The 26,100-nt window shown below is 38.2% G+C and overlaps 1 protein-coding gene across 6 annotated transcripts in view; it reads right to left on the bottom strand.

The window, feature by feature from the left end:
- Positions 1-26,100, bottom strand: part of TOX (thymocyte selection associated high mobility group box) — a 302,497-nt gene that overhangs the window by 137,281 nt on the left and 139,116 nt on the right. For 4 of the 6 annotated variants that reach the window (XM_019632152.1, XM_019632153.1, XM_019632158.1 and 1 more), the window contains one exon: positions 7,956-8,021. The exons of 1 other annotated variant lie outside the window; for it this stretch is intronic. In XM_019632152.1, coding sequence (XP_019487697.1) covers positions 7,956-8,021 — 66 coding nt within the window. Of the gene's footprint in view, positions 1-7,955; positions 8,022-9,527; positions 9,567-26,100 lie in introns of those variants that run through there. One more of the 6 variants, XM_019632155.1, reaches the window with a different exon arrangement.

The following is a 26,100-nucleotide window of genomic DNA, read 5'->3' as shown; positions in this document are numbered from 1 at the left end:
CCCACAGTCCTATTGCCTGACTGAACCCCCATCCCTTCAAGGCCACTCCACTTTGTGAGTTCAGAAAATAACAACTCACAGTAGGCCTAGGTCTTCTTGAGGGAGGGCCTTCTCCTGAAATGCTGGGAGGCCTTGTCGCAAACAGGAAAGCAAGCCCTCATTATTGGTCTGAACCCATGACCATCAGAGCCTTCGTGAGCTTCAGACCAGGCTATTCCACTTGTAGAACTTGATGCTAGAACTCAGAAGTCACTTGTTTGACTTTGCTAGCAAAAGGATCAATTATCATAACTTATAAACAACAAGGAATAATATATGGAGGGCATTTTCCAAGACAGCCAATTACTTTCAAACCATTAGGGTTATAGTAATAAATCTTTACATCCAAACTGTGAAATAACATAGATCAGAAAAAACACAGGAGAAAGAAAAAAATAATACGGATACAGATGAAGGTTAAACCGAAACCCTCTTTGTGTTTCTGGGAAGTCTAGCTAAATCTGCTCCAAAAGCGAGGAACTGAAACTGCAAAGGGAAACTTGACACTTTCTTGAAGGTTTAGGGTGGCAGATGAGGATATGAAGGAGGTCTTAGAAGAGAGATGGCTGGGAGGAAAAGAACCTCAGCTTTTCAAGGCCTCAGTGTTCTTATGCTAAAAATGGGCAAAATCACTTCTCCTTGATATATTGGCATATTAAAATTTTTGGATTTGTTTAGTACAGACTTTGAGTGTCTTGGAAATGGAGCTGTCAGAGACAGATGACATCATTCAACATATTACTACTCTTAACTTAAATATCATATCCATTTTGTAGACATTTTTTAGTGACAGGTTTATTATAATAAGTGCCAGAAAAAAAATCTGGTATGTTATACATTGCAAATTTTGACAGGAAGGTTCATTTAGTTTTTCATAAGTTCACGTGCTGAAGTAAAAATATCTTCAAAATACAATTTTGTGCAAGTCAAAGGGCTGTTTTGAAAATGTATGAAATGCAACTATGTACTGGAACTGGTCAGGCTGTGTACCAGGGCCACGCCATCTCTTTCCAGCGCCTAAGGGTCTTGGTGTCACTTGATAGTTGCCCACGGAGCAAATGATCCCCCAAATGGAGCTTGATGCTTTGAGAATCTGTTTTCACCACCAGTGCTATTCCATTCAGATATTTTCATAATTTTTATCACTGAAATTCGTTTCCCCAGTGCTTGAAAAGCATACTATTAGACAATTATAATAAAATTCTTGAGCATACTCAGCAACAAACATTCATTTTCTGAAATAAAAAATGAGCCTTATATTCACAAATCCCACAGCTTGGAAATGTATATGATACACAACATTTAACCTGTCAGCAGCCTCATTAGTGTCAATGAGTGGGAACTGGCATTCTGTAGACGGTGTGCGCTGCATGTGTTTATGTTTTAAAATATTCCTGAAATAGTGCCGTTAGAGAGGTTGATATAAAACACTTCTACTGGACAAATGAATTTCAGTTTAAATTTTATGGTCTACTTAAATTTTTTTTTTTTAGGAATTCACATTTCTCATGTAAATGATCATTTATAGTTAACAGTCAATACCCAACTAAAATAATAATAATAATAATAATAATAATAATAATAATAAATAAAGACTGGGAGGGTAAATAATCACCTAACGTTCAACTACATCAATATGTAAATAATCAAGAAAATATACAGAAAGACTGATGTGTGTTTGCCTATCAAGAATCCTAAGATATATATTTGTATGGAGCCCGTATTCAGCATCCATACAGCTATTAAGACATTTTTATAAACTGTAAGAAATATGTGAGCTATTTCAAGATATAATTCTGAAAAACAGACTTCCATGTAAGAAGCCAATTTAGGAAGAAAACAACATAAACAATAGTAACTTGTGTGCTCAAGTGAAGCATCTTTTTAATTTTGAGTAATGAAGATGTCAAGCCAAATGCTAGAGTAGTTTAACTTAATTAGGTGGCCTATTTTTCCAGGCATCCTTTCATTTCCCATTGAAAACTCAGCTTGTATGCAAGGCAACAAGAGCAATTTTGTCTGTAATGAATACCTCCGGGACTGTGCAGAGTAATCGTTTGAATGTTACACTGAAGACTGGTTTGAGTAACTAGTTTGAGCTTGTTAAGATGCCAGACTTTGTTGGACTAACTAGATTACTCAAAGCATGGCAGCTTTGCCATTTTATTGGGTCAATGGTCAAAAAGTCAAGTTGACTTTACTCCTGAAATTTTTGCCAAAAGGAACCAATCTAAAAGTAATTGGTCTAATTATAGTTCAAATTTATGTCACAATCACAGAAATTTTATGGCCCGTAGTCAAGAATTTTTCTCCTCAAAAATGCTCTTCAAAATATACTTCCTAGGCCCTTTTGTTATATCTCATTTACATTTTAACCTAGAGAATTTTCTCATTAGGAAAATATATAATTAAAAATATAGACATGGGCCGGCCGAGTGGTGCGATGGTTAAGAGCTGGCTTGGGACGCCAGAGGGCCCCAGTTCGGATCCCACATATGAGGGCCAGTGACACTGCCCTCTACAGCTAAGATGCTGAACAACAGCTCAACCTGGAGCTGGGCTGCTGTGAGTTGCCGGCGATGGCATAGGCTGCAGCTCCTGTGGCAGTGGGTTGCCATGGGCTACCATGTGTAGCCAGCAGCCAGCGTGAGAGGCCAGCAGCCGCAGTGAGCGGCCGTCCAGAAGCCGGCGACTGATCTGCCTCACCCGGGAAGAGCGCAATGATGGTGCCAACTTGGGCCAGTGAAGCAACATCCTCCACAACTAGACTGAAGAACAAAACGACAGCAACTTGTCTGTTCCCCTTCCCCCAATTCCCCAGCGCTGTTCCCATCCCCCCAATTCCCCAATAAAAATCTTAAAAAAAATATATATATATATAGACATAATTATCGATATATTTGCAAACCTCAAAACATCATTATTCGAATAGAATTGAGAAACTATTGTACAAAAAGGAACTCTCGATTCCACTGCCACTGTACTGCTGATGACAAACAGCACGACAGTATTATTATAAGAATAATTGTCTATTATTATCTAGTTTATTATCACATTAATTCTTTGAGTCCTGTACTTGAAATGATTCTCTAAGGAGGTGGGAGTGCTGGTGCGTTTTGTTAATGTGTTGAGGTGCTGACACCAGACAGAGGGATGCTACTAGGATGGAATAGGTAGGGGCAGATTTGCTAAATGTTTGCAATGCAGGATTGAAAAATCACTGCAAGTTAGAAGACTCCAAGAATTACTGTGGCAGAAAACATGCACAAAATATTTTAATTCACTTACTCATCTCTCAACAAAAAATGTTGCATACACATAATTCTAGACACAGGAGAACCAGAAAGAAACAAGTCCTAACAGTCAGTTGGGCAAGACAATGAAATGGGTACCAATTCTAAGAGGAGAAAATACGTGCCACAGAGGAGAAAATGTTTGCCTCAATAACTCCGACCTGCACAAGCTAGTGAGGCATGGAGGTGTGCAAGTAAGGAACAACAATAGTGAGAGGAGAAATGGAAAGGTGGAAGTGAGATGAGACACGTGAACGAGAAACCGTGGAGCCCAAAACTCAGGCTGTAATTATGTAGAAGAAAAAGGGGAAACAGATTCAAAAGTTATACAAAAAAGTAGAATCAACACTCTCTGGGATTAACTCAGGGCTGAGTGACAAGGGAGCCCCCATGTCTATGTCTTGGGTGACTGGGAAGGTGGTGTTAACTCATATGACTATAGGCAGTATAGGAAAAAGAGAAGTTTACGGGGTGAAAGAGTAGGTTGGAGGTGATGAATTTCGATTTGATGAATTGATACGTTGAGTCTAAGCTGCTTGTCAGGGGCAGGTGTTCAGTGAAGTTAAAAATCAAATCTGAAACTAAATGAAAGAGCTGCCCTTAGATATATAAATGCTCTCAGATTTTTTATTCAAAATGTATGTTGCGAAATGTATGTCAAATGCTTAGTTGTAAGATTCTAGGAAAGAATACTATTGCTTTATTTTATCATGGCTATTTTTTAATCTTGATATTTGAGGGCCCAGGTTAGAGACAATTTCGGTGGCGGAAGAGTAAAGAAGCAGAGAGAGAAACCTGACCACAACCTGAAAACAATTTAACATAGGATCTCAGATCATTTAATATTTAGAGTTTATTATGATGCCCAGAATTAACAACAAAAATTAGTTCATGCTTAAAACAATGTTCATGGAAAGAGGGAGGAAGAAAGGAAAGTAAGCAGAATGGAGGAAGGGAGGGAGGAATGAAGGAAGTGAGGGGGTAGGGATGGAAACCAAACAGGAGGAAATGGGTTAGTGGGATAAAGGCTAAGGTCAAGGAAGAACTGACTTATTGAAAATACAGTTGTCAAGTAACCAAGGACTGTATCAAAGACTTGATTCAGAAAAATCTTCTGATCCCCCTACCATGTTACCATGTGATTATTGTGTGTGTGTATGTATGTGTGTACATATATATAAACCAGTCCTTCTCAACTATTTTCACATAGAACGCCAAGTGAGGCATGCGTGAGAAGAGTTCCTATGTCAGAGAACCTGTGAAAAACGTTGCCTGCTTGGGTGGAAAGCTTGGAATGAACAAGCAGCCGAGGAAAACAATATCCTGGGAACTGCCATAGAAGAATGAGAAAAAAATAGTGGTATATGTTCAAAACTACAAATAAATAAATAAATAAATAACCTTAATGCCATAGAAAGTTCTGATCAAGACAAGCAGACTCCTCTTCTGTTTCCTTTGATATGTGTAATTCAAGTGCACATTTACACCTGGGTACAAGCACATACAATGAACTATGGAAGGTACTATAATTCTAGGGGCTGGAGAAAGGGGACTGAGTTTTAATCAATTTATCCCTTTCGCCATGTGAATGTGAGTGGGCCTGGGAGATTGTGGAGAAGGGTCTGGGCTCGGGTGGAAAGACCAGTCCTCTCTGCCTTATTGTTGTGTACTCTGGCACACTGGTCAATCAAACATGACAGGTTAAGAATGAGAAAGGAGTGAGTTTATGATGGGCTGTTGGCCACTCCTCAGCCTGGCTTTTCTTTTATTAGCCCACTCAAGACTTTCCCACAATCTATGCAGGAGGGAACCTGTGATTCTATGACGTATCAAGCAACATGGGTCCCCTTAGCCAGGGTTTGGAAACACACAAAGAAATCGTGCATGGCATGGTTCAAATTCTATCCAGAGTAAAAAAAATTTAAGTGGTTTTTAAAGTACTGAGTGACCAGCACACTTCACTTATTATAGGAGAAAATAGCCATTATTCCAAGAGTGGAGCCAGAGAGAAGTGGAAATGTCACGGGTTTTTATTACATAGTTGTCAGGCTTATTATGGAGTGGTATATTCAATTTAAAAGCTGCCTATCAATTATAAAATTATATGCAAAAAATTTTTAAGGATTTGTATACACCCACTTAAGAGGTCTAGAATGCATGCAATAGATAGCGCCAAAGAGCCCTTTGGGACTGTCTAAAAGAATATCATTAATTTTTACAGTGTACTTCCATTTCTGGAGCCATTCCAGCACTGGCTTTCTATAAAAATCATTTCAAGTTTAGAATTATGCTATTTGCTTGCAGCAACATCACAGGAGCAGTAGTACACCATATGTTCCTACTTAGCAACTTAGTCTATAAGTCCCAAAGCATGTACTGATTTGAAAATTGAACAGGAATTATAATTGTTGAGTGATGCTATGAGGCAAGTTGTCTTGGATTACTAAACTATGCAGATGTTTGATGTTATGTCGGAAAAGGAACAACACTTTTTTTTCCCTGCAGGATGACTAAAATCTTATTTATGGTTGCTGAAAGGGGTAAATTGATTAAAATTCCCTAAAAGAATACCAGGTAATGAATTCTTGAACACATTGTATTACAGTAAACAAAAGGAATGTGAAGTGTGAAATTTAGCTAAGGCCATTCAACTTATGTAATTTGTGGTTTATTTCCCCCTAGAATATATATTATCTTACATTAGTCTAATTTTTTAAAATAGCACATTCTAAAAACATTTTAATATATGCTACATTGTTAAAAAATAGTTTGATTCTGGCACACAAACCTGCCATATCTTTTTACAAAGACAAAGTATTTGGAGTTCTTTACTTTTTCACAAATTATCACTGGTATTTAAAACATTTTTAGTAACTCCTGACTGAAATATTAAGAAAAATAATGTTAGTTGTTTGATTTCAGTCAGTTATACTTGAATTTAATACTTGATATTATCCGTTGTACTTGAATTTAAAAATCTGGGGAGCCAAGCTGTTATAATATATATGCTTTGAATTTCTAATCCTTTATCCAAAAGTCTTTAAGACGGACATAATGATTCTCTGAAAGGGAGCAGCTGCTTTATAACAGCAATCATTTATTGAGTTTGTGTTTCTACTGTTTCAAACAAATTCAATTAGCCCCTTACACTTCAAAACCCTAAAGGCACCAAAGAGATGATACCGGGCTGCTCTAATCTAATAGTAATACTAAACTTGTCAGTACAGTTTTGGGATTGATGGTTAGAAGAAAATTAATAGTAACATTTTTCATTTTTTAATCAAACAGTCCTATTCAGAACCACCTATGGATCTGGGAGGCTACTTAGCTGAATGAATTGCGTTCAGTAAGAATTCTAAATGCAAAGCTTGGCCTTCCAAAGGTATTCTGTGCGTGATCAACTCAATTTGAATGGAAGGAAATGTAGTCCGGATCTTTGAACTTAACGATGACCTCCTCTGAACAATATAGTGTGGTTTCTAGAATGTCTGCCAGAGAAGGCAGTGGTCATGACTTCCAAATGCAAAGTTCATGGAGAGGCAAGCCTGCCTCTGTTTTGAGTTAAGCACAAGACAGTTTGTTCTTAGAGAAATTTCAAAGCCCTAGAAAGTGCACCCCTAACATATACATTCGATTTAATTCACTGACAACCACCGTGAAGAACATAGAGGTTTTATAATCCCCCCTGTCCCCGGACACGTCCCAGCTATCAAATCTATTTGGGAGGATATGTAGGCACCGAAAATTATAGCACTATGTTAGAATTTCCACCATACTTACTGTTACATGAAACTCCAAGCTACCATGGTTTTATACCCTTCTAGAAAAAAATATGTTCACGTCCGGATAGTGCTCCTATGAACTCACCGTCACTTTCATTCATTCATTTATTTTTACTTACAATGTTCTTACATATTATGTTATACTGGCACCCTAGGGCAGATATAATTTTTCTTTAAATGCCCTCGCTGGATGAAAGGGCCTGGTCTTAAGTATCTAAAAATAAATAGCCAAGCATTTACTTTTATAAATGTAACCATTTACATTTTCATTGGACTTCTGTTATCACCTCTCATGATTAAATACCTTGTCAACCATTCCCAGTGAAATGGATACAAACGTGCCCTTGAAAGGTTTCAATCATATCATGCATTTGGGCTTGTAAGCTACCCACCCAGTAGATTCTGAAAGCAGCCACACAGCGATTTTGGTTACAAATATAACATTTTATTGAAAACTGCCCCAACAGTTGATAATTAAAGCTATTTGTGACATGTGAGGCTTAAAATGATTAACTTGTCTCTAGTCAGAAGCACAAATACCCTGCACCTGTAAAGACTTTATTTCCTAAAGGTAAAACAACTGTTTAGGAAAGAGCGTGCTGGCAAAACAGCTGCTTGCTGTTCTGGAGGGGAAACAAGGTAGTATCTTTCAGCAAATGCCAACTCTGGTGTTTTATCAGCTCTATCTCATTAACTGGAAACAAGGCTTAAATGCTTTGTTTATAAATTATGATTATTCCTGATTGCAGCAGTTACTGATAGTGCTACTCATTTGCAATGCAACTCTTTGAATTTGTTTAATTACAATTTGAAACAAGGCAGAGAAGATTAATTAACCCACCTGGCTGGCTGGCACATAGTCCTGGCTCGGCTCTGTCATGCTCATGTACATGTTCTCACCGTCAAACTGCGAATGAAATAATAGTAAACATTCAGCAATCTTGACTGTGTGCAGGTTTGGTATGTTGGTTTTTTTTTTCTGTTTTTTGTTTTGCTTTGTTTTTTTTTCACCATCAAATTGGAAAACAGTAGCCATAAAAAAAAAAATACTGTGGCTGGGAATACGGAAAATCTGTCATAGCAAGTAAGCCACAGCTTTGATGTTTCTGTTGTCATCCTTCCTGACCCTGGATGTCAGTGATTCAGAGTAATTAGTACTCTCGTAATTACAGCAAGCAAGCAAGAAATGAATGGTTTCCTTTCATCTGCAATCTGTTTTAAAACAAAATGGCTCATTTTGCGTACCATGTATACATATTGCAGTTCGGTTGTAATGAAGTATTAAATGAATGGCATGATTTCTGAAAAAAAAAGGAAGGATAATGGAAAATAGACTAAGGCACAGCTCAATGCATTCTGAGTTTAGCTCTCAAAAATGAAAGAGCACAGAGTTTTCATAATACACTAAAACTGGCTTCATCACAACAGTCGTATGATTAAAATTTTTAACTTGACAATAATATTTGAAAGAGCACGTGCCACTACATCCATGGCTAAGAATGGTGATAACAGTGAATAATAATAAAAATATATGGGCTCGATGATTAAACTTTCCTCACTGAAGTTTTCAAAGATCTAGAATTCATGTAAGTATTATAAACGCATAGAAATTTATACACAGATTTACAAGTTAGGAAGAAGATGGGAGGAGGAAATTCACAACCACGCAAGCATGGGAGAGTTCAAGCAATAACAATAATAACAACATACTTTCCATTATTTGGGTTTTTGAAAGCAGTAATCACTCCATTCAGACTTAATCCTCAACTATCTTTAATCACTTGATAAACGGGCAGGGCAATCCTTTTTTACTTAGAGGGAGAACTTTCCCAAGGAAATAATCAAATGGACTAATACAGCTGGCTTCAAAGAGCTGAGTCTGAATATACTTTCATTGCCAGACTAATTTCAGACATCAGAACTTGAAAATCTGAAGAATTCCTTCTCAAGACAGAATAGTGTTATTGGTGGAATGCAAGTATGCAGTAATATGGATATACTTTATATGCCATCAAAAAAGAAGAAAAAAATTGTTATTGACCTCACATTGCATTACCGAAGAGCTGTTAGCATAAGATGGTTGTACAAACTACTAAGGGACACACCAAAGCTTCTGAACCGTAGTCAGCAGCAGTGGGTGCCCTGAAGACACATAATCTGCAAGTAGATACCCCCCGAAAGGACACTGAAGCACTCACGGGATTACGTTCAAAGAACCACAGCATTTCCTCACACATCACCCTGAAAATACATTTCATGTTATGTGAACAAACTTATCTAAACAGATATGAAATCACTTAGTGAATGGTGTGCTTGTTAGGACAAATCAGAAATGGCACACCTAGAAAAGACTAGCTGCACATTTTGGTTGCTTTGTCATCTGGCTCAAGAGCCCTGAGTCCAAGTGACTTACCCAAGGTTGCCTTTCCATCAGCCAGGTGAACACCTTCAACCCCAGACAGTCCCAGCCCTAATGGGTCCACTTGTAACTCCTGACGACTCAAAACCCCGACAATGAGCATCAATTAGCATTTCTCCACCCCCACCCACTGTTGGTTTGTTTGCAAATGTTTTTAATGTTCAGATGCCAAAGATCCATTTAAAATATGGACAGTTTCTCTGACTGTAACAAACGAAATTGAACAGAAGTAGTGAAGTGAATCAAACACTCCACTGCTTGTGCATATTCTATAAATGTGCTACTTTCTATTTCATCTTCTCTAACTCATTTTCTAAATCTGGTGTCGTTCTTAAGCCAGTGAAGGCTTTGGAGTTTTGGTTTTCGTCTATCCAAAGTGTATGCTAATTGAGCACATTCAGTGTTAACTGCTCTTGAGAAGGACTCCTTCCTCAGAAAGTACCAATGCTTAAGAAACATTGAGCCAAGGCTGAAACTGCATTTTACAATGTACAGTACGCTGCTACAGGAATTTTTATTGCGTACATTCTATGTCCCCATCACCTACCTGTATCTGTATGTTAACTGATGTGTATGAACTGATTTAACCTTCAGAACAACCAAGAGTTAGGTATTATTATTATCTACATTTTACAAATACAGAAAAAAGGGCATAGAGAATTTAAGTTAGATGATCAACGTTACACAGTTCTTAAGAGGCAGGGCTGGGATTCAAGGCCAAGCATACTGGATTTCTAGCATATTCACTTAACCACCAGAACATATTGTCTAGAATGTCTACAGTATTGTAAGATTTCAAAAAAATCATGAGTCTTGGTGAGCTGTCAATTTAGTAATCAGGTTGGCGGAATGTCCCTGGATGCTTTATAATTAAGCCTTACAATACTGAGAGGTGGTGTGACAGTTAATTTTATTTGTCAACTTGACCGGACCAAAGGGTGCCCAGGTATTGGTCAAATATTATTCTGGGTGTGTCTGTGAGGATATTTTTGGATAAAATTAACATTTGAATTGGTAGACCGAGTAAAGCAGATTGCCCTCCCTAATATAGGTGGGCCTCATCCAATCAGGTGAAGGCTTGACTAGAACAATAAGGCTGATCTTCCTGACAGTAAGAAGGAACACCTCCAGCTTGACTGTTGAACTGGGATATTGGTCTTTGCGCACCTTCAGACTCAAACTGAAACATCAGCTCTTATTGGATCTCAAGCCTGCCAGCATTTGTATTAGAACTATACCATTAGTCCTCCTGAGTCTCCAAATTCTCAACTACATCTCTTGGGACGTCTCCGCCTCCATAATTGCATGAGACAATTCCTTATAACAAATCTCTTTCTATGTATCTATGCATCCTGTTGGTTCTGTTTCTCTGGTGAACTCTTAACTAATACAGGTGGCCTTCTTCTACTACTATCAAAATATTCACGACTCTTCCAAAAGCTTATTTCTGGAGGACATACGATGTAGAAACACGTGAAGAGATGACATCTATTTCATGCTACTGCTTGCTTTCTAGGGGAGCAGAAGCCATGCTGATTGTGCTCTGAGGGTCTCTGGCCTCACAGAGCCCACTCTCTGGGCCCCAGTGCATCCGACATACAGTCACGCCTCTTTGTGCAGAAGGCCTCCCTTCCCTCTGCCTTGCTGAAATTCTCCTTATACCCTTCAGCTGCCCTTAGTCAGGACTGGGCTCTTTCCAGCCTCTGGGCTCCTGTACACAGTCCTCTGGTTCCAGGCAGGTTTTGTTGTTAGGGGGCTAATTCCAAAGGGCCATGAGCTACCAGAGGACACAATGCACATTTTAGGTGACTTTAGTGCCTCTACAGCTTAGGGTCAGCACATACACAGTCCTCAAGGAATATCTATTGAGCAAAAATTAAATATTTGCTTGATTAAACAGATGACCCTCCTAGAGAAAGCAGTGACTTGAGAAAGGGAAGATTCAGCTTTTCAGAGAATGGTTTGAAGGCTTTTGAAAAGGGTCAACTCAAAGTCTAACAGTATATTTAGCCTGGTGGCTAGAAGAGCAGAAGCCTTAAAAAGAAAAAAAATAAATGTACAGAAACAGCTAGGACACCATTACTCCAATGCTGGATCAACTTCTTCCTCAAGGTTTTTATTTAATTAACAAACATATAGATTGGCCAAGAATCAAGAAACCTGGCTATAAACGAGTGTATGCCCTCTTTATGAAGAATTTTGAGTTAACAAACAAAAATACGCATATGTGTCCGACAGGCCCAGCCATTTCCCTTGTGGTTAGACAAACCCTTGAACCCAGGGAGAGAAATCAGCCAAGATCCTGTGGGCCCCCACCCCTTCCCCACACAGACCCTGTCAAGTTAACGTCATCGGTACACTTTTCACAGTTCCACCCCACCACACCCTGTCCAGCATCTGGTTGCAGGGATCTCAACATTCTTAGAATGCATCCTGTGTCATGGGCATTATGTCCACTTGTCGTTTGAGGTAGAATTATAGTGCAACAGAGACCTAAAATTTAGGCCTTGGAAAGGTCCTTGAAGGCATCATATCTGAACCCCTCATGTTATGATTTAAGAAAAAGACTTTTTATTAGCCATGTGGTCTATCTAAGAATAGAATGAAGGTCTGGATTTCTAGAAGAGTTGACAGACTGCTTTATACTCCATCACTTATAAAAAGTGGGGGATCAGACTCTATGAGTATTTGCATATGGCTTATTTACATACCCCACAGTCTTGAAGGCACAGACTTTCATTATTACACCAATGACCCCATTTCACTTCACCTGGACCACATATTAGATGACTCTTATTAATAACTGTTGCAATACATTGTTTTATTAAAAATTACTAATTACAATTCCTTACTCCTTATGTTTATCACAGTTATTACTGTTAAAAGACAACTGAATTTAGGCATTATAACTTTTCAAAATGTATCTAAGCATACAAGGACTTTTAAATTCCATTCAGTCTCCATTTAAAACTGTGAAACAAAGTTTGAAAGAATAAACAGGCTGACTTATTTAAATCTAAATGTAAATGGCATCAGCTCAGGATTAGCCTTTCTGACCAAGTGCTTTTATACTCTTTATTGTGTTTTTATTTCAAAGCACCAGGGGATGCAATCACATAAAAAGTCATTTATAATCTTCTACTACAATTTTTTGAAATTGTTTTTAGAGGATATTAACCAAACCCATAATCCCAAAGAGCTTTTCAAACTAGGTGGTTATTATTTCTTCTATTTAAAAACTGAAAGCAGACATCCAACACTGTCTGAACATAGTGAATGATGAGCAAAAATGGGCAATATTAGGCTACCGAAACCACTAAAACAAGAAAAATCAAAGATAGAATGTGAAGTGTAAATCAATCATTAGCACTGGTACAGGAAATGGAATCTTTTTAGGGAAACCATTAGAAGAAAACCAGAAAACTGCTGCTGGGGAAGGGCAGGGTGGGGAGAAACCTCATGGAATTCAAGAAACAGTACCACATTGTGTTGCCTGTAAAAGGGAAACCTTACATTTCTGGGTGTTTTCTGAAGGAATATTTGATACTTTGATTTTTTTTTTTAAAGAGCTAAAAATGGAAATATTTATAAAGGGAGTTAATTTGACATTTCTTAGACGATGCCTTATAATAAATCACTATAAGAGAGGTAATATCCTCAAAATAAAATATCCATTTTTGTATTGCTTGGCTCATATAAAACTATAAGACATATCTGTGTGTGTGTGTGTGTGTGTGTGTGTGTGTGTGTGTGTGTAATGGAAGAAATAACAAGTTTGGGCAATGAAGTCAAACACGTACGCTGTTTTTTGTACAGCACGGCATTGTGAAAGCTCTAAGCATAATGGGAAAGGTGATAATGTGCACATGAACACAGCTATTATCATGGCTGTTCACATGCATAGAAACATGTAGCCAATAAAAACTGCGCAAGGCGCACTCCTACACTTACTACACAACCTCCCATTCTCAAGGAAAAAGTTCAGGAGACACTGGAGAGGGAATATGTCTTATTTACCTTTCAGTTTCAAGGCTGACCGTGTTAACACCATGCAAGATAGTCTATCTAAGGCAGCCTGCCTCCATGCCGAGCCAGGCTGAATGAAACCAGCGCTGAGCACAGTGGGCCGGAAAAGCAGCTCGCACTGCAAGGAAAGGAGACCCAGCCGCGCACAGGCTATCAAACACCCACAGAACAGAAAGCAGAGTTACTCTGTGAGTGCTTTGAATGCATGTGTGTTACAACCTGGGAGCACACAGAGCTGAACTAGGAAAGAGAAACCCCTCTCGGTCGGGCTCCTGTCACTTGAACTTGAGTGGTAAACACTCCGCTGCAGATCTGAATGGCATGGAGAGGAAATACAATCTGGGCATAGCACGGCTGTTTGGAAGACTTGGCCACTGGAGGGGGAGAGAGAATACTACACTACCCACCACTAGAGCGTACCCACAACTTAGAAGCTGGACTCTGTTTGAACTGAATTTCTATTCTCATTTTTGCGCAAGTGATATGTTTATTTGGGGAAGAATTGTATATCACGTTTCCTTTGTTAACTTTGAGAACTGAACATTTCAAAATAATGCTATGTGTATAACTTGAATCTTTCCTCGTAAATGTTGCCCTACACCTAGACTCAGAGGCAGGACTCGAAGAGAGTCATGGCAGCATTTCTCCCTGCTGCTAAGGGGATGCCTACAATTCCACGTTTGTTTTTAAACAAACACACCCAGCTTATTAACTCAAATGAACACTGTATTCTTTTAAGTAGTGACCTTATAGGTTCCGCACTTAAGAGAATGATGCCATCATGGTTCAAACCCGTTTTAGCCTTTGCAGGCACATTCTAGGTGCATTAAACATATGAAGGCATTTAATTTTGTTACCATCTTGTAATGTAGTGACTGTTACTACTCGCATTTTACTGCTCTCATTTTACAAATGACAAAACGGAGACACAAAGGAGTTAAGTAACTTGTGTGAGATGGATCCAATCACATGTTCCCCAGGTTCACTCAGCCTGCCTGACCCTCAGGCCTTGGCCACTGGCCTTTGCTTCTAGGAATGGCTGACCCCATGCACATGGTCATGAAGCCCCAGACACACGCTTTCTTCTGCTGCTGCAGCTCCACTCCCAGCCGCCCCAAGCCTTACATCAAGAAGCTCTGCACCTGGTCCAGAGCGGAAGGGGCTCTGCCTTCCCCAGGGTCTGTGCAGAAGGGCTGGATAACATATGCTGAGGGTGCTGAGCAAATATAGCCCGGTGGAGAGGACTGGCCCACAGCGGTCCCTGGGGCCTTTCTAGACAATTCCCTCATGCACAGCAACCAGTGAAGACTGGTTGCAAAGCTGTGGCAGCATGGACACGTGCATCTTCCGTATTGCCCTCCCTGCCTCCCTGTCTCACTTCCTGTCTCCCTCACTCTTGTTTTCTTGGGGTTGCACTCCCAGAGTGGGCGGTGAGTTTTCACCCCAGGCTCTGCCTTCTGGGGAACTGGGACTAAGACAGCGCACAGGGCACTGAATAAGTGACTATGCTCTTAACTGCAACGCTACGCTAATCTCAGTCCACCTTTTTGACTGCTTTCCTTATATTATTTTTAACAATCATTAATCTATTTTGAATTCCTGTGCAAAGACAGAAACAAACTCATGAAATGGTAATAAATAGAAGAACTAGGGTTTTTCCTATATCATGAAAACATCACTGAAGTTACAAGAAAAAAAGCAAGTTTCTAAAAAACTTCATTAATGACAAAAATCTCAGCACAAAGCAATTCATTTTCACTATGCATTATTTAAGAAAGAAAAGAATGTGTGGATAAAAGCTTAACTGTCACTCCAAATTCACTCTGGTGAGTTTCATGGAAATAAGTTTAACCAAATCAAAACATGCATGACATACACCTGTGGTTTTTACTAAAAGGCCTCCACAAGGTGTCTGATACTGGAAAATCAGGAGCAATGATTTCTGATTCCACACTGGGGCCTTATTCTTGAAATGAATTCCCAAGTAATTTGAGGCTTCTACAAATCGTAAAGCTGTAAAACTATACTGTATGGCTGAAACTCTGAGTAGTTTCAAATAATTAGTTCAGAACATACCTCTGACTTGTCATGCTTTAGACAGATTTTTCTGAATCCATCTAGCAAGAGCACAATTTGAGAATTACGCCCAAACTTGCTGGCAATCCTTACCTAAGCTCACTTATTTTCACATCATATCAGCTCTCACCTCATTTACTACAGTACCTAAATCCTACCTAGATGTGGAATGAAAAGTATGAAAGTCATTATTGTTGGGGGGCTGGTTCTTTTATTGCTGGTATTCCCTTCTAAGCACAGTGAACATTTTTTAGTAGCTGACATGTAGAGAAAAAGGTGACAATATTTTTCTACACATGTCTGGCCTGGAAGAGCATGTTTTGTTCTGGGAACCTCAAAGCAAGAAAAATGGAACAGACTAGCAAGAGTTCAGAGCTGAAAAGGTTAAGAGTCTTGAGTGACAGGTGTATAAAAAAGATTAACAGAGAAGTTAGACTGGTTAGGTGGCAATTGAGTGGGATAAAATCTTTTTTTTTAAGATTTGAGGACAAACAGCTTTTGAATAATTTTTGAGATTAAAAGTGGTAGTACCAAATAAAAATACAAATAGGAAGGTACAGAGTTCTTAAGATGGAGATTCTCACTTCCCTATCATTATTACTCAGAAAATAAGATCACGACTAAATATAACAATAATGTTACAGGAATAGACTTTTGGTAATTAAATCTCCTAATGGTAGGACAGGTGTTGAAATCTATTTTGGTATCTTCAGGATAAACCTGATCATTTATAAATACAAAGGTTCAATCTAGATTTGCTCCATTACCTTTTTGAGATCACATTTGACATTAGTTTTTTTTCAGGTTCCAGACAGTTTATCTTCTAAACGAAAACATAATGACATTTTAAAGAACTGGATTAAATAGCAGGAGAAAAAAAATCCTTGAAGTCACTCAGTATGGGTTTATCCATTGTGAAAGGAAGCAAAGCTCTGTGGGTATGTTCCTTTCGTTTTAAGAAACGTGAAAAGTCCCACAATCCATTTGTTATATCAAAAGAAGTATATAATTTTTTACTTTTCTTATCATCTTCAAATACTATACATTGGGTTGTCGGAAAAGTCATGACACATTTTTGCAACGAAAAGCATAGAAAAAATACGTCATGGCTTTTCCAACAACCCAATAGTTATATCTATTTTTACCTACTTTTTTGATATTTAAGCATGATTTCATGTGATTTTTCCATCCTGACTTATCCACATTTTTCTGATGATTACGGCACAATTTTCCTTGCTTTAGCTTAAGGCTTCATGTATAAGATGTCCCCTTCCCAAGGCATAGTCATACACATATTTATAGAGTTTCAATTCCAAAGTTTCTCCTTTATTGTCTTCTTTTTAATAGTAGTTCTAATGAATCTCCCTAGATCAGTCTCCCACTTCCATTTGACTCTGCATGGGGTGGGGTTAGTATCCTCCTAAATCAGGGCTGGGCAAAGTTTTGAGCCAGAAGAGCCGCCAGGGGTCAGCAAACTGCGGCTCCCGAGCCGCATGCGGCTCTTTGGGTACGTACATGTGGCTCTGAAGCAAAATTGAAAATGAAAATAAAACTATCAGAGTTTCAGTTATACAATTTTTAAAGGATATTATTCACATAATGGTGATTATATAAAAACATATTGATGGCTCTCGAATACTTTTTAAATTGTTGTGAGGGACAGGATTGGCTCTTCCAGGGGACAGCAAACTTTTGAGGCAGAACGTACCCAAAGAGCTGCATGTGACTCATGAACCGCAGTTTGCCAACCCCTGTCCTAAATACTTCATCCTTCCTCATGACAATGTCCTTTTCACAGCAGCATGTGTTGCCAGAAACACGTTGGAGTGGAAAGTGGAAGTCTTGTTGCTGGGAACAGCATGCCTGAGTCTGCTCAAAGCCGTATGTAAACTGCATGGTGAGGGGTGATTGGCTTCCTCTGTTTTACTTTCTGGAATGGCACCATATGAGGCTATTTTGCTGAAAACTTGAGAGAAGAAAATACCACCAAATGGTACTATCAGGGGTGAATCATCTAGCATGGTCCTGCTGGTACATCAAAATTCAATGTAATCGACACATTCTCAGATTAAAATGTGGTAAACATTCGTTCGTTCATTCATTCATTCATTCATTCATTCATTCAACAAATGCTCACTTTGCACCTACTGTGTGCCAGGCCACATCCTCAGTGATAGCAACTCACGTTTATTGAATTTTTATTGTGTGCCTGGTACACATATGCATTCACTCAATTTAATCCTTATAACAACCCTGTGAGGCAAGCAGTATTCATGTCCTTTTACTAATAAAAAGACTGAAGCTTAAAGAATTAAGTCGTTTGGAAGGGGTAGAGCAGAGCCTTAATTCCAGGTCTGTCTGATGGCAGAAAAGTACCTAATAGGATCTGCTAGAGGGAAACAAGACCCTTGCAAAGCAGAGGATCAATCAACAAGAGACTCTTAGATATTCCAAAGTAACTGTAGAGCTAGCGGCTATCATGACCAATCTAATGACTACCAGGACAGCCAGCTTCATTCTATTATTTTAGCGACAATCCCCACTTAATGATAATGGGTACTCTATTCCATAGTCCGAGCCAACTTGACCAGAGCAGTCCCCAGGGGATGCAGAAAGTATGCTGGAAAGAAAACAGAGTGAATGATCCAGAGTGGGGTTTGAGACATCTCTGCCACTCAATAGCTGCGGACCTTGGGGAGATACAGCTTCTGTATCTCCATGGCCCCATCACAGGATTGTCGCGAGGGCCAGACCAGCATGGGAAGTGCCTAGCACAACGCACATGTCTAGTAGATATTCAAAGCAAGCCCCTTACCTTTTATTGCTCGATGACCTAGACCAAGCCAGTCTGAGTACATTAAACTAGGCTTCCTCTCATCCTCCACCGCTTAAAATCCTTCAATGCTCCCTAAGGTTTTCAAGGTCAATTTCAGCTTCCTTAGTTTAGAGCACAAGGTCCTTATGATGTGAACATTTGCATCACTTGTTTAGGGCTGGTGTCCACTCTACATGGCCAGTGCCATGCAAAGTGTTAAGTATCTTTAACGTCACTCCTGTCTGCATCTCTTGTCACTCTACATTTCACCCTTGCTTAATGGTTTACATATAGCCCCCCCCCCAAATCCCTGCCTTTATTCCTTCCCATTATTTCCTATAACCTTTCTACCTCCTATTCCCTGTTATTTCCCTCCCTACTTCCTAGTAATAAGATGATCATCGAACGTATCAACTAACCTGGAACACTTCTGAAAGGGGAAGGAGGTAGTATTACTAATTACCATTGAACGACAGGCATCAACTTGGACTCCCCAGCCAAGAAGAATCTTCCCAGCAGAAGGTAAGCCTTGCCTGACATCACTGATGATTTAGTGTCCCTTCTCTGTGCCTCCACAAGTTCTCACTGGCATCTGGTGCTTTTTGCAGCCTATAGCTCATTGTACTGTCATTGTTTCACTAGAACTCTCCTACATTAGACTATGAGCATTTTGAAAGTGGGGACTTTCCTATTTATTGTTCTATCCCCAGCACTCAGCATATGCCTAGCATTTATTATTTACTAAATAATGTTAAATAAATGATTCAATAAATTCCATGCAATAATGTGAGAACTAAAAGCATTGCATGTATCTCACCATTTCATACTTCTGCAGTAACATTTATCCCATGTGCTTTCATTTCCACATCAATTTCTGTCCATGAGAATAGCTGATCTTCCAGGGGGACTGGACAAAAGCTTTCATAAACCAGATCACACTCTAGTTTTCCACTTCTTCCTGTTCTACAGGGACCACATTTTCTTCAGTTGCTTTAATTTAAATAATTTGAAAAGAAGTTCATTCTGTGAGAGCTTAGGGAACAGCTAAAAGCTTCATGGTACCAAGTAGGCAAGTCCAGGTTCGGCAAGCAGATTGTACCCATGCTGCTCCAGATCAAGCTGGTTTATTTTTTCATGCTGACGTCAAGCTGCTAGTGAACATTTTGCTCTCTGAATCACCTCCAAATCTATATCAGCATGCTAATGAAAAGCCAACTGGACTGGCAAACAGAGTGTAATTCACTCCGCCCTTCTTCCCATGTGGCTTGTAAGTAATTCAGGGCCTTTTTTTCCCTTGTAGGGATGGCAGAACAGGACAGAATTTAGGAGAGATCCCATCATGGAGTGGGTTTGAAATAAGTGACTCAGATAGGAGGCTTGGTTCTGACACTTCCTAGCAGACTGGTCTTGGAAATGAAAGTACTTTCTTCATGCAATTATTTCAGATTCAAATGAGATATGGAAAAGAATTTATAAATTGCACAGCACTAAACATAAAAACCCTGTGCTACATTCCGGAAACTATGGTAATTCCCCCTCATGGTAAGTTTATTTGACTGTTTCCTGTATTAATTGGAAAAAATGATAGGCAGAAAGTAGTGGAAAGAATCAGTCTCAAAGTGCCCTAAATTAGCCTGTGAAAACGTCTTTAATATGGAAAATGATATGTAGACATTTTTTTTTATTGCTATATGTGTAAATGCAGGATTCTACCTTAACTATTAGATAAGCGAGAAGCAATGGAGTGGGCAAATGAAAATAATAACGTAATCACCAAATAAATGGCAAGTTTGTAGAGCATCATGTGTGTATGTATATACATTCTTTAACTGTGTACATATTTATTCACTATGTGTGTGTACAAAACATTTTTCTTCTGAAATGTTTTTTATTTGGCTAATGTTTAAGTTATTTTAGATCACATAGGGGAATAGCTATGGTACAATAGTAAAAACTGCCAAACCAAACAACAGGGGAAGTTGCCTGAAAATGCAAAACACTATTGAACTCTTCTCTTAAATCATAGAGAATATATTACCCAGCCATAGTAAACTACACCATATCACATTCACTAAAATTGCTTCAAGCAAATTTATTGGCGTAAAATGAAGATTTCAGACAGTTTGGGCAAAAAAAAAGTAATGTTATACTTAAATATAAGTAGTATAATATAGGATGATATAGGTCTTCTATAGCATTTTATTTGCTATAGCTTATTAGCTTTATGCATTACATTATCCCTAAGATAACAATTGTTCATTGTATTTTATGGTAGTATATAACAATTAATATTCTAGTTCAACAATTGCATAACCTTAGGTAACCATAGATACTTAAAACTATTTCAGTAATCAGTTAATGTTCCTTATAATGCTCACATCAAAGAATTTATGTAATCTCTACTGCTCTGTAACCTATTATTTCACCTTCTGTAAGAAACATATTATTAATATCTTTCACACATTTCATATTTTCTATGAAAAATTCTGGCATAATATATTTTTATAACTATTAAGTAAATTAATATTAATGTTAGATTAAGTGGTTTCAGGATTTTTTTTTTGGTTGAAATGCCTTCTGAATAGTTCTGAGCAGAATGTACATATTTTAAATATATCTAATGAGTCTTGTCTTCAAGAAATCCTTCAGTGTAACTTCAGACATTAAACTTGAAACAAATAATTTAAACATGTATTGAAGTTAGAATAGGATAGAAACTAAACATTCGAGCAGATTAAATTATCTAAGATGGATTTTTCTTTTAAAAGCAGAACGATGTTGCCTTTTCTTCAGAGCTAATATGACTTTCCTCTGAAACTTATATTATAGTGCCTACGAGTATCCACCACTCCATATAATTTCGGCAACAAAGCTCTTTAGACAGCTGACAGGAAACTACCCAGCATTTAATATTTAAAATCCATATTTTACAATACCCTCACTGCATCCCGTTTCCAGGCAATGAAACTGCATTTGCAATAATCCATTTGTATTAGTGGTTCCAAAATTTAATGTATTTTCTCAAAACCTGTACATTGTAACCTTTATGTAGGTTGTAAACGGTACTTTTTAAACAATGCATTTTCACACCATGAGATTGTTGAAAAGGAACGTGTTTGTGGATATGCATTTTTAGGAAAGCCTCAGAGGCTTCATGCATCTACCATTTTCTCCAGAAAGCCTTTCTATTTTATCCATTAGGAGTCACTCAAGACACTTTTAGTCAAACATTTTTTTAAGGTGTGAAGCTGATTTAATGAGGGTTTCTGTAATGCCAACTACATTGAATGCGTAGTTTAAGCAATTTGATTATTTAGATGGTTATTAACATTTCCTTGGACTTTTTTGGATTCAAAGTTTTGTTTTGATTTTGGTTTTTCAATTGCTTAGCCATAGTTCTGCTCATTCTATTTAATAATATCACTATGGCTATACAATACAACCCACATCTTCTATGGAAGTGGTTTTCAACTGGGGGCAATCTGCCCCGCCCCCCTTTTGATTATCATGGCTGAGGGGTGCTACTGGCATCTAGTGGGTGGGGGCCAGGGATGCTTCTATATACCCTATAATGCACAGGACAGCCCCCACAGAAAAGAATTATCCAGCTCCAATGTCAATAGTGCTGCTAATTGAGAAACCCTGACCTATGGGTTGACTGTGAGGTTTTGGTCATTTTCATGACAAACTATGGGATGAGAGATGAAATCATAAACATACACTGTATTACATAAACTTTGGAGTTATAATTACTCTGGGTAACTACAGAACAACAAAATAAATTCTTCAAACTACACATAAAGTCTGCCTCTTGTCACAGTTAAAACCTAAAAGCTGTAAGAAAAATTAGCAATTTGTTAATTAGGATTCTATTTATCCTTTCATGCGCAAAACTAATTATTTGTTTGCAAGATGCTGCATCTTCATTAAAACCATTAGTATTCTGAGTAGATGACAGTATTAATTTTATAAATGGAACTGAAATTTCACCACTGAGTTTCAGCAGTTCTTAGGGTAGTAAATATTTCCACATGATGTTATCTACCTGAAAAGAACTATTTTTTATAGCAACAAAAGAAGCTGTGTATAATTCACAGTATTCATTATTTTTCAAACACTCTTCCTGGAAATCAAATAGGAATATATATTGTTCTTTGAGATACAGATATAGATATAGATATAGGTATAATGTAATGTGCATATATAATATTGGGTAGAAGATGTGGACACTATTTACCAAACACTATCTCCCAAAATATTGTTATATTTTAAAACAATATAAAGTCATCTCTTTGCATTTTCTAAGGAAGGGGAGTCTATGACTGGGTTATCTTCTAAAAGAGCAAAAGCAACAAATTTAAAACTAATTAATAAGTACTCTGAATTTGGAATTACTCCATATTTTTTAGGCAGCATGTTTATCTCCCCAATCGTGACTTAATTGGTTAATAACATTATGAGTTTCATGTACGTGGAATGTGCTAGTTGAGTATCAAGGGAAATTTCTCAGGAATGTACAGAGCAGCTAAGGGAAGTCTGCAAGGGATTCAAGATGGCCCCAGGCAATTCTCAAAGTAGTTGCTATTCCCAGTGGAGAAGTGGAAGTGGGCAAGGAGAGCCGAGGGCCACTTCAGTCTGAATGGAATCAGAAAACATAACAAATTAGAAGTGTTCAGAGAAAAAAATCTATATAAGGCAGAACTTGGGGAGAAGTTAGTCTGGGTTCCCCTCCATACCTTGAAATGGTAGCCACTCTGTGCTGCTGGGGCCTGTCTTTCAATCTGGCTAAGTAACTTGAATGAATGACGCAGGAATGTGCATGCAAAGGGCTCTGATAATCTTAGAGGAAATAAACAACCTAGTGTTTATAAGCATTTAAACGCTATTCATTCCTAGACAGAAAAGTACAGATTTGCTTTTTAAAATAGCCTATTGCTTAGACTTTTTTAAAATTAATAAACTTTATTTTTTAGAGCAGTTTTATGTTCACAACAAAACTGAGTGCAAAGTACAGGGAGTTCTCACATATCCTCTGTCCCCACATGGGCACAACCTCCCCTATTACTGACCGGCCACATCACAGTGGTGCATTTGTTACAATCCATGAACCTACAGTGACATGTCATTATCACCCAAAACTTACAGTTTACATTAGCATTCACTCTTGGTGTTGTACATTCTAAGGGTTTTGACAAATGAATAATGACATGTGCCCACCACCATATCTACAGGAAAAAAAGCTACATTGGTGGCTTTAAAAAAAAAAAAATTGTCCACACAAAGTTAGGAGTTCAGCCAGTGCTGCCTCTAACTCCGAAAAGTGCTATTGCTAAAAATAAAGCCTCTTAGTCTAAGCTCCTACTGGTAGTCCTCACCACACTTCGTATTAATTGGATTTTTCTTAAATTAACATTAGGGAAGGGTTATGGAAAATGATATGCCTATTTAATGCTCTGTTCATCTGACATGATATCTTTCCAGAAATATCTGTAAGTAGATACAGAATTTTACATGGATTAAAATGTCAGTAGTTGATTTCATAAAGAGGCAATACCACAATTATACTTCTTGTGCTGTTCCGTACTGAAACTGAATTTCTGGGAACAATTCCAACTATCCCCAACAGTCTTTCTAGGTTAGTGACCAGGAATGCTTGCAAGTGACTAAATTTATATCATTTGGACAAAAACTTCCATTTGTGTTTCAGGCTATGTTGATACAGAGAAAGTAGAGTAGAGAATTGGCAATTATCCTATTAATTTGATGAATGTGGACAGCCATACCAGATATTTCAAACCGCCAGATACAATTTCTTTGTCCCAATGATCTAATTTGTTAACCAGATAACTGCCAAGACTCCGACTTCATTGTGTTCCATATAAAATTATTCATAATTTTTCAGTAGTTCCAGTATCAGCTACTTAAGGGAAATGTATGGAAATGTATGGATATTTTTGCATTAAAGCTGTATTTCTCACTCCATACTGATGATATAAAGTTAAACAGAGAAAGAACATAGATAGTTATTGCTATTTCCATCCTGCTTCTCAAATGACCAGTATATATTAAAAAGCAACATGGTACGGTGGCTAAGATTAACTGCTTTGCAGCTAGCATGCTTGAGTTCAAATGGGCAATGTCTCAGTTTTTCTGTCTGTGAAATGGGGAAACAGTAGTGCCTATCTCATGGGTCACTGTCAGAATTAAATGAGTCAGTACATATAAACTGCTTAAAACAGAGCTCAGATCCTAGTAAGCACTGAATAATTGTAGCTATTACCCTTATAGTAAACTCATTAAGATTGGTCAAATCCATGAAAGACCTTTTAGGGATGATGAAGAAATGTCCAAAAACTGCAATTTGCAGATGGTTGCACAATTCTGTGAATTTAATAAAAATGATTTACTTGTCCAGTTAGCACAGGGGAATTTCATGAAAAGTAAATGACACCTCAATAAAGCTGTTTTTCAAAAAGACTGTCTAGCCTTATTGACTCCATAGCATTAGGCTCCTCAACTAGAAAGCCTCAAAGTAAGAAATGAGAAGTAAGGAGGAAGGAAAAAAGAAAATGTGAAGGGTCTATAGCCTGGCTCCTCTCTTTTCAATCCTATTGTATGAACTGTTAAATACCAGAGTAGAACATTTCATCAGTTGTCTCCTTTGGGCTGCTTTTTAGTCAGTTCTCCCAGAACCTACAAATTGCTATTAAAAATTTGTTCCGCTTTGGGAGGTGAACTTTGAAAAACCCCAAGAATTACTCTTCTATGTAGAACGTGTCTTGTGCCTACACTTAAACCTGTTTCCTACAACCTTTTCCTTAAAATGGAGTACAAATTAACAATATTCTCATTATCACTTTCTCACTCTCATTACCTTGACTGATATAAAAAATGTATTCACTGATTCACTCATTAATTCAGCATTTATTACGCTACCACCCCTAAACTCTAGACATATTCCTAGAAGGCAGAGTGAAAAAAAAAAAAAGACCAAGATAATGTGGTCTCCACGCCCAGCAGTCACAGCTGCTGATATGATTCAATCAATCTGGATGAGCCCTTCCTAAAGTCAACTCAATGTTTCCTAATTAAAAAAAAATCTTGAGCATGCTTTGAAGCTTTTTCCAGTTTCCCAATGTAGATAATTCTTTCCACTCTCTCATCTCACAGGTCAAGAAATAGAGGTTAGCATAGGTTCCTTCCAGAGCATCACTCCATTGCCATTTTCAACTTGTTCTCTTTTGGAGTCTACAGCATCTCCTTGTCCCACATTTTCTCTGTCCCAATTGTTGTCATCTACCGTTTTTGAAAATCCTGTCCTACCCTCCTTTTTTTTTTTTTTTAAAGATTTTATTGAGGAATTGGGAGAATGGAACAGCGTTGGAGAATTAGGGAAGGGGAACAGACAAGTTGCTGTCCTTTTGTTCTTCAGTCTAGTTGTGGAGGATGTTGCTTCACTGGCCATGGTATTATCATTGAGCTCTTCCCAGGTGAGGCACTCACTCTCCAGCCATTGGATGGCGGCTCACAGCAGCTCTTGGCAGCTCACGCTGGCTGCCGGCCTCTCACGGTAGCTTTTACAGCAGCCCACTGCAGCCCCACAGCAGCCTATGCCATCACTGGCAACTCACGGGCAGCCCAGCTCCAGGT

The sequence above is a fragment of the Hipposideros armiger genome, unplaced genomic scaffold (genome assembly GCF_001890085.2).
Source record: "Hipposideros armiger isolate ML-2016 unplaced genomic scaffold, ASM189008v1 scaffold_1087, whole genome shotgun sequence".
Classification (NCBI taxonomy): domain Eukaryota; kingdom Metazoa; phylum Chordata; class Mammalia; order Chiroptera; family Hipposideridae; genus Hipposideros; species Hipposideros armiger.
Note: the sequence above shows the minus strand (reverse complement) of the source record. Positions and strands in the feature narration are given on the sequence as shown.